The sequence below is a fragment of the Motacilla alba genome, chromosome 28 (genome assembly GCF_015832195.1).
Source record: "Motacilla alba alba isolate MOTALB_02 chromosome 28, Motacilla_alba_V1.0_pri, whole genome shotgun sequence".
NCBI lineage: Eukaryota > Metazoa > Chordata > Aves > Passeriformes > Motacillidae > Motacilla > Motacilla alba.
This window is the reverse complement of record NC_052043.1, coordinates 2,571,846-2,581,512: the sequence shown is the minus strand read 5'-3', so window position 1 is coordinate 2,581,512 and position 9,667 is coordinate 2,571,846. Positions and strand designations below refer to the sequence as shown.

The window sequence follows — 9,667 nt, the reverse complement described above, 5'->3', positions numbered from 1 at the left end:
CTGCTGTGTACTCTCATTTGTGCATGACTCAGTTTCTCTGCTACTGCCTTCTCCTACCTCTCTCGCAAAACTTCTCCTAATCCTAAAACCTGAAGTTAAAACACTGCCCTTTCTTCCTTGTCAACGGCTGACACGAAATGGCTCATCAGCAAATCTCTGGGGCGTCTCCATCCCCTCAAGTGCTTGTTTTTATGGGCAAATTAATTCTGCAGCGGTGTCTCTTGACAGGGTGCATGGATGAACCGGGCTCTAGAACACCCCCTCCTGCCTGCCAGCTACTCACCCATCCTTACCCGGCCGGCTCGCCTTAGTTTTAAAGGTCGGGAGCGATCGTGCCGGTGCCTCCGAGCCCGTGCCCTTCGCTCCGTCCCTGCCCTGGCGCTGCCTCCCTGGAGGCGGCTCCGCTGCCCCGAGCGCCGTCGGGCTCACGGCGCCCTCCGGGGCTCCGTGCGGGGCCGGGCCGGGCCGGGCCGGTCCGGGCGGGGCGGAGGAAGTGACGCCCGGAGCCCGCGGGGCGCCGCGCCCGCCCCGCCCCAGGAAGCGACGCGCCGGGGCCGCGCTGACGTTCGGCGGCGGCTGCGGAGCGATGGCGGCGCCGCTGGCGGCTCCGGGCGGCGCCGGGGCCGGGCCCGGGCCCGGGGCGGGGGCGGCGCGGGGCGGGCGCGGGCCGGCGCTGCGGGAAGGGGCGCGGGTGTCGGCGCTGTGCCTCGCCTGGTACGGGCTGAGCGCCGGCGGCAATGTGGTCAACAAGCTGCTGCTCGGCGGCTTCCCGCGGCCCGTCACCGTCTCGCTGTTCCACATCCTGGGGCTGTGCGGGCTCCTGCCGCCGCTGCTCCGCGCCTGGCGCGTCCCGCCCGCCGGCCCCGCGCAGCTGCCGCCCCGCGCCTACCCCCGCTACATCCTCCCGCTCGCCTTCGGCAAGTACTTCGCCTCCGTGTCCGCGCACGTCTCGCTCTGGAGGGTCCCCGTGTCCTACGCGCACACAGGTGAGGGCTGCGGGGGCCCGGGGCATGGCCCGGCGCCGGCTGTGCTCGTAGGGAGGTGCCCGCGGGGATGTCCTGGGGTCCAGCGTGGATTCGTGCCCCGTGGGGTGACCTGAGCCCGGTGTGTGCTCCTGTGGGCACCTGGTGCAGTGTCCCAGTGCCCACTGTGGGTGCCCAGTGCAGTGTCCCAGTGCCCACCCTGTGCTCGTACAGCTATCCAGTGCAGTGTCCCAGTGCCCACTGTGTGCTGTGAGTGCCCAGTACAGTGTCCCAGTGCCCCCCTGTGCTCGTACAGCTATCCAGTGCAGTGTCAGTACCCTCTCTGTGCTCGTACAGCTATCCAGTGCAGTGTCCCAGTACCCCCCTGTGCTTGTACAGCTATCCAGTGCAGTGTCCCAGTACCCCCCTGTGCTCGTACAGCTATCCAGTGCAGTGTCCCAGTGCCCACCCTGTGCTCAGCTATCCAGTGCAGTGTCAGTACCCTCTCTGTGCTCCTACAGCTATCCAGTGCAGTGTCCCAGTGCCCTCTCTGTGCTCATACAGCTATCCAGTGCAGTGTCCCAGTGCCCACCCTGTGCTCAGCTATCCAGTGCAGTGTCAGTACCCTCTCTGTGCTCCTACAGCTATCCAGTGCAGTGTCCCAGTGCCCACCCTGTGCTTGTACAGCTATCCAGTGCAGTGTCCCAGTGCCCTCTCTGTGCTCCTACAGCTATCCAGTGCAGTGTCCCAGTGCCCACCCTGTGCTTGTACAGCTATCCAGTGCAGTGTCCCAGTGCTCACCGTGTGCTCTGTAGGTTCCCAGAGCTGTGCCCCTGTCCCCAGTGTGCGCTGGCAGCAGATCAGGGGCAGTGCCCCGGTGTGTGCCCTGTGGGTGCCCAGAGCACCAAGGTCCAGGTGGTACAAGCGTCCAGGGCAGGGAGGGAGGACCCATCCTGAGCTGGGCTGAGCCCCTGCTGTGTCCCTCTGCTCCTCTGCTGGAGCTGTCCCAGTCCCCAGCGATGTTTTCTTGCTCCCCAGTGAAAGCCACGATGCCCATCTGGGTGGTTCTGCTGTCACGGATCATCATGAAGGAGAAGCAGACGACGAAGGTGCGGACAGGTTTGCTGAGGTTTCTTCTCTTGGCGCTGCCTGGGGGTGCTGTGCTGGCTTTGGGTGAATTTTGTGACTGGAATTAGATGGTGCAGATTTTTAAAATCCCCTTTCCTTTTATTGTGAGTGTAAAACACATCTGAGAAATGTTTATGGTGCGCTGGAGTTGTCAGTGTCTGCTGCAGTCACTTAAATTTCCTTGAACTGCAGTAGTAAAAGGGTTGTTCCCTAAATCAGCAGGATGTATAAACTCGTTGTAAATTCTTAGCAGCTGCCGTTTACCCCTGTGTCCCTGCTGCAGGTGTACCTGTCTCTGATCCCCATCATCACTGGCGTCCTGCTGGCCACGGTCACAGAGCTGTCCTTTGACATGTGGGGACTCATCAGTGCACTCGCTGCTACCCTGTGCTTTTCCCTTCAGAACATCTTCTCAAAGAAGGTACAGCTCTGTTCACAGCACTGGTGTCACCCTTCAGCAGGACAGGGTGTCATTTCAATCACATAAATGTATTTTTTTTAGTTGGCTTTGCAGTCGGATGAGCCCAGAGGGATGGTTGATATTCTGTGTGTTCCCTGCAGCTCTTCCTACCTGCTGAAGCTGTTACACTGAGTTTATCCTGAGCCCTTTCCTTTACTCTCCAACGTGGATTTTTTTTTTTCTGATGGCAATTCAATAGTGCTTAAATTCAACAGCTCATTTAATGTACCTTGTTACATCAAATCATTCTTCTGTGCTGAACAAGTCACTGTCATCACTGGGCACTCCTTGAAACCACAGTAACAAAAATTAAAGTGTGTGGTTTGGCTCTATTTAGTTACAGGATGGTTTCTGTTTCGTAGAGCTATTAATAATAATTTCAGTATTAATATCTTGTTGATACTAAGAGCCACCACTCAAAAAAACATTGTTGTTCAAAGAGACATCAGTTTTTCTTTGGTCACACTAATAGGAAATTAATATTTTAAGGGTATTTAGTTATTTTCCTAACTTACCTGTCCCCTGAAGCAGTTTGTTTCCTGACTGCTGTCAATAATGGCTCTTGTCAGGTGTTGAGAGATTCCCGAATTCACCACCTGCGGCTGCTGAACATCCTCGGGTGCCACGCTGTGTTCTTCATGATCCCAACCTGGGTCCTGGTGGATCTTTCTTCCTTCTTGGTAGAGAATGACTTGGTAAGTGCTGAATTGGGAGAACTGTTTGCTATTATGAAAGAAAAGAGAGAAAAAAAAACCCCCAAACAAACTCCAGCACCTAACCAGAAAAGTGCTCTGAAATGTTTCCGTGTAGTTCTTGTCAGGGTGGAAGGAAGTGTTGTGAAACACCTGCAAATTGAGTTAACCAAGTGTTTGTTGTGAGAATTCCTGCCAGCGCTGGGAGAGGCAGTTTATGGACAGCATACATTTCAGGAGCTGGGAGCTGGAGGCAGGAACAGAGCGCGTGGGGAATGTCCTCTGGTTTCTCTGAGTTGGGAGTTGCATAAAGCAAAGAGCTCGGGGGCCTCTTTAGAGCTCAGTGCAGACATTCCTCCCTCCAATGGCAGCTAGGAAGTGCCTCAGGCTGTGTTTGTGTTGTTACCTGAAACCCGAGATAATTTTTTTCTCCTGCTGTTTGCTTTGCCTCAGAGCTCCATGTCTCATTGGTCCTGGACTTTGATGCTGCTTATAATCAGTGGATTCTGTAATTTTGCCCAGAATGTGATTGCCTTCAGTATCCTTAACCTGATCAGCCCCCTGAGTTACTCAGTGGCCAACGCCACCAAGAGGATCATGGTGATCACCGTGTCCCTGATCATGCTGCGCAACCCCGTCACCAGCACCAACGTCCTGGGCATGATGACAGCCATCCTCGGGGTCTTCCTCTACAACAAGGTGAGGCAGCTCTTGCTTTCTTCACCAGCAAACACAGCTGAAGCAGTCCAGCAGCTTTGAATTGTTGTTGGTACGAGTTCAGAGCTCCTTGAGTAAAACCAGACAGCAAAGAGGCTCCATTGCAGAGGAGGGACGGCCCAGGTGAAGGACTTGGGTCACACCAGCTGCTGGGCCTCTCACAAGGTTACATTTTGATCTTAAGCTTTTCTTGAAAAGGGAAGTAACTCAGGATCTCTTGAGCAAAAGATCAGCTTGTTTGTTTGGCGTGTGAGAGGAGTGAGGTTTTTATTAGAAGCCACTGATATTTTAGGACTCTGAGCAAAAAAAAATGATGTGACTGTAGAGCTGGCTGCTCTTTTCTGGGTATGGGAATGTGTCTAGGTGGTACCTTAGGTGATGTCTAAGAAAATCTGCCTTCACTGAAGGGTTGTCAGGCCTTGGCAGGGGCTGCCCAGAGAGGTTTGGAGTGCCCATCCCTGGAGGTGTCCAAGGAAGGCCTGGATGTGGCACTCAGTGCTCTGGGCTGGTGACAAGGTGGGGATGGGGCAGAGCTTGGGCTTGATGATCTCAGATTTTCCTGTTGGAATCTTTAAAATTAGAGGGGTTTGGGAAAGCAGCAAAAGGGAGGTTTTAGAGAGAGCAGAACTGCAGTTAGAGCTAAGCAGTAGCCATGAGATTGGTCAGCAGAAAAGTTGGATGAGAAGCAGAAAGTAAGGACAAATAGAACAATGGTTTGTGGTTTAATGCTGGGCTAGAATAACTCCCTAAGTCGCAGAAAAGCATATCTAGTGAGATATTAGGAAGTTCTAAGCTTGATAATGGAGCTCTGTGCATTGTGTTTTAAGGCTTACAAAGCAGGTATTTGAAATAAGCAAGTGTTGTTTTAACCAAAGGTACGTGTGCTTATAGTGGCTGGGTAGAACCACTGTCAACGTGCTTTTGCTTTGTGTGATTGGTCAAAAAACTTTTAAAGTGAGTTTAAGGAACATTAAGTGGTCAAAAAACTTTTAAAGTGAGTTTAAGGAACATTAAGTGGTCAAAAAACTTTTAAAGTGAGTTTAAGTAACATGAAGTTCTTTGTCTGCTGCTGGGGATGTGAGCTGCTGGCATCTTCCCCTTGTCATAAGCCTGTAATGAGGCTGATGCTGGAAGTAAAGCAGCTTGGGGAGCTCCCAGCAGCCCCGTCCCGCCGCTGATCTGCACACACACCCCTGGCCAGCAATATTTGCCCAGCCCCAATGGTTCTGCGACAAACTCCCTTCCTTTCCCAGACGAAATACGACGCGAACCAAGAGGCAAAGAAGCAGCAGCTGCTCCCAGTGACCACCGGGGACCTGGTGAACCTGGAACGGCACCGGAATCCTCCCGAGAAGTCCCCGAATGGACTCGCAGCCTTTGGCCAGCACGGGGACTTCCTACGCGGCAACGTCCTCCCGGAGCACTTCCAGTACAGCAGGCAGGGCTATCCCACAGCCTACAGCCTGAACCGCTTTGATATTTAGGGTCCTGGCGCACAGGACTGTGAGATCACAGCGTCCCCAGCATTATCAGAGAACTTTCAGCCCCCCCGCGAGCGCCGCCGAGCTGCGCGGGTTTGGCAGCAGCTTTAAACCTGGACCAGCCAGACCTGACACTGGAACCAAACCCCCGGAGCAGATCCTGGCGAGGCGCGCGCGTCACTGCAGAGCGGAACGTCTGTCACCGCTCCTTTCAGAGCCTGCCAGCTCCTTGTCCTCTTGGCAGCTGAGTTCTGGCCAGTATCTCGTTTCCATGCTGGTAATGCCACCTTTAACTCGTTCTCTGCTAACGGTTCAATGATCCTTTTAATGAAGCTTTCGGGAAGAAGGGAAAGCAAGGGGTACTTGTGCTGATCAGGATCAGCTGCAGGCAGGTAAACTCGAGCTCATCTCCAGCATCTGTGCAACCTCTTGTGGATATTCACAACTCTTGTGCCTCTGCCTTCAGCCCTGGGTGACAAAGCAGAAGTGTTTCTGGAGGAGCAGGCAGTGGAAGGATTGACCTCTCCCAGAACTGCTTCAGGAAAAACACAGTTCTCCAAATCACTGCTCATGGCAGAGAGCAACCAAGCCCAACCTAAAATCATCATTGTTTTCTGAATCATGTAGTCCTGTAATCCAGACATTGCTGTCCCCTGGCCATGCAGGAAACTCCTTCACAAATAAAAGTGTTTGGAATAATATGATTTTATTTTTTTACTTGCTTCACACCTGTTCTTTCAAAAACTGTTTCGTTGCTTTAGAAATTGACAGGTGAGAGGTGTTTTGTTTTCAGTTTTGTGCAGAAGTTATGCTCTCATATATCTTTTGAATGCATTGATTTGAACAATCACCATTATTAATTGTTTCTTAAAACTTTTTAGCCCCTAATTGTTTGGGTTTTTTAAATTTCTTAATTACTGCTGTTGGAGTAGCTGTGTGGATTTAGCCTGACTTCCACTTCCTGCTGAAAGAAGTGAAATTTTGTATCCTGTGCTGTTCCTGCAACTCCCCTGGCTCGAATAGGAAATGAAAGAAAAACTGTTTGAATCGGCAGTAAATAGATAATTTATGGCTAAGAACTGATTCAGTATAAACTCTAGACAAGGTGTCAGGTACTGCATTTGTGTGTGGAAGGGATGAAACTTGGCTTCCCTTCCTTTGAACGAAATTCCTCGGAATGAAGTGAAACCCAACCTGGAAGTCGTGTTTCACTGAATCAGAATTTTCTGTCATTGCTTTAGTAAAAGATTTTAGGGGCTTTCTTTCTTTCCCAGACTGTTGTACAGTGAGACTCCGATAGCATAAGTTTTATGCTTTTAACCAGAGAGGTACCAGACACCAGTGACAAAATCCAGGGTGTGTCACAGAACACTCCTCTTATTTATTGCTTTAAAATGACCATTTCCATGATGTGAGATGATGATTTGGCTCCTTTCTGGATAATAAAGAATTTATTTTTAAGTGCAAAATCAAGCTGATCTTATTCTTTTGGCTGCTGGGGTGGTAGTTACATGAACAGCCTTCCACCAGAGAGTCCAAAAGAGGAAATGGTCCTTCTGAAACTTGAGAGATGGCTTCAAAATGCTGCTGCTGCTGTGTGTGAGCAGAACTTCTTGCCTTGACTGGAGTTCAGTGTGTTTGTGCTAGCTGAGCACTTGGGCTTTTGCTAGAAAATCTAAATAAATCTGGCCCTAACCAGGGCGAGCAAGGTCATGAGGAAACCTTTCCTTCAGGTGAAATTTCTTCTGCCTGTTGCAGTGTTAATGTGTGTGTAATTACTTCTTTTTAATATGGGAAAATGCCAAGTGTGTATTTCTAGGGCTCCCTTCACATTTCAGTGCTTTTACCTGCCAGTAGCAAGGGTTTGGTGGACTCTGGATGTGGATTAGGTGCTGACTCTGCAGAGACTGATTTGAGGATGGGAGATCCAGGCTGAGATTTCAGGAGGGGCTGAAGTTCTCCAGCTGCTTTCAAAGGCTGTGACCTGCTGAATTCCTGCAAATGCTGACTTGTGTCTTGGTGCCTCAGTTTCCCTTTTGGGATAAGGAGATGATTCTTCTCTGATCACAGGGGGTAAGATACCAGAAAAAAAGTGGCAGTGGGGGCCCAGAGATGTGCAGGGATCCTCTGAGTTCATCGCTGTGCCATGTCCCTACAAGCTCTGCTGCTACAGGGAGTAAATCAAAACCAGATCAGAGGCTTTATTAAATATATTCAGATTTGTTTCCTTTTAAAGAACATAACCAAACCTTTTCTGGCAGGTGTTTTCACACTAAGCTTGCCCTGCACACTCCCCAGGGCAGCTCTGAAGCTCAGCTTGTTCTGTAGCCTTGGCACAGCTCAGGGTTTCCTGTTCAGAGCTGTCCCAAATTCCAGTCCGGGCCCGTGGCCTCACTCCTGTGAGTGAAACAAAACTCTGCTTGCAGGGACTGGCCCAAAAGAGGATATCCCACGAGGAAAAAGGGTCCTTTTAGGGCCCAGGGAATGAATCTGTTCCCTGGAGAGCTCCTGCTGCTGCAGCCGGGTCTGAGGGCAGCAGGGTGTGGTGCAGGGTGTCATTAAATCTGTCAGGTTCCACGGGCTGGATGTGCTGGATCCCAAATCCCAGTCCTTTAGCAATACTGCCCACATTCAGGGAAAGGAACTTCCTGACGCTGCTGGAATAAACACTTCAATCTTGGAGCTCTGCAAGGGTTTTTGTTTGGCCAAGCGAGATGTTTGTTTGAAGCAGGTTTGTAAATGAGTGGCGTGTTTGTAGCCAGGGCTGTAGGAAGGATAAAAGCTGCAATAAAGAGGGCAAAGTCTACACAGCTGTGTACAATGACCCCGTTAGTAACTCAAAGCCAAGGGTTTGGGTTCATTCCTTGCAGGAAGCTCTGGGAGTGTCCTAATGGCCACTGCTGAGGGGTTGGGTGGATGTTCTCACTCACCAACGCTGTAACCAGGGTTAGAACTGGACTTCCTTGAGATGTTTTGATTTTCACTATGCATTTTTTACACAGAAATACTCAACAACATTGAAAAGCTTCTTCCCCAAGCAGCCCTGGGTAGTTGTGGAAATAAGAAAACCAATCTCTGCCCGCTCCACGTGGGTGTTCTGTTGGTAGTTCCAAAGAGTATTTGGTGCTCTTTAAAAATATTCCCCCTGCAGGTTCAATTTTAGTGCCCAGTGGTGGCGAGAGTATCTTCATCATCTGGTAAAATGTTTGTGGTTTTTAAATAGCTGAATGCTAAATAAAATTGAGGCAAGACTTAGGCTGTGTGTGCACAGTGATTTGTCAAAATAGTGTTGGTATTTTGGGGTCAACTCACGATGATTTCCAAAGCTCAGTTTTCCTTTCTAATCTGTTCAAACTCATTTTTTTTTTCTGATGCAGCATTTTGCAGCAGAAGGAACTTCTGCCATGTGGCTCTTTGTGAAACAGGTGCAATATAAAGGGAAAATTTTGTTTATCCAAGGCTTAAATTTCTGGGTCGTGCTGCGAGCTGTTAAAAATAATCCTGAAATCTCTTTGTGGTGATGTTCAGGTCAGTGTTGAATTTGTTAACCCTGAAGGTGTTACAGTGTGCAGATATCCAAGGGGTACCCAGCTGGTTTTGTTGCTGTTTTATGGTAAACCTGTGTAAATTGATGGGAACATGGGTGAGTTTCCCAAAAAAACCCAAACCGACCCCACACCCCTTCCCGTGTGGAATCCTTCAGCAAATGAATTGTTGGTGGTTGTTGTTTTCCTGTTCAGCTGCTGTTCTGTGAAGTTCTGGATGTCACCTGGGTGTCCCTGTGGATCCTGCTGGGATCCCTTTGGAACAACCACACGAGGACTTCAGCTCCTGGGGCTCCTTCCTGCCTTCACCAGGAGGTCAGATGGATTTGGGGGATCTCTGTAGTCAATCCCCAGTGTCACTGTGCTGGGGACAGCAGTGAGTCCCCAATGTCACTGTGCTGGGGACAGCAGAGAATGCCCAATGTCACTGTGCTGGGGACAGCAGTGAGTCCCCAGTGTCACTGTGCTGGGGCCACCAGAGAATGCCCAGTATCACTGTGCTGGGGACACTGGTGAGTCCCCAATGTCAATGTGCTGGGGACAGCAGCAAGCTTCCAATGTCACCATGCTGGGGACAGCAGTGAATCCCCGGTGTCACCGTGCTGGGGACAGCAGCGAGTCCCGAGTGTCACTGTGCTGGGGACAGCAGTGAGTCGCAGTGTCACCGTGCTGGGGACAGCAG

The 9,667-nt window shown here is 50.8% G+C and overlaps 1 protein-coding gene across 1 annotated transcript; it reads left to right on the top strand.

The window, feature by feature from the left end:
• The first annotated feature begins 563 nt into the window (after positions 1-563).
• Positions 564-8,695, top strand: SLC35E1 (solute carrier family 35 member E1). Its single transcript, XM_038164083.1, has 6 exons — positions 564-986; positions 2,001-2,071; positions 2,374-2,511; positions 3,120-3,245; positions 3,696-3,941; positions 5,213-8,695. Exons 1-6 carry the CDS (start codon positions 587-589, stop codon positions 5,441-5,443), a joined length of 1,212 nt encoding a protein of 403 aa, XP_038020011.1. The 5' UTR covers positions 564-586; the 3' UTR covers positions 5,444-8,695.
• The last annotated feature ends 972 nt before the right edge of the window (positions 8,696-9,667 follow it).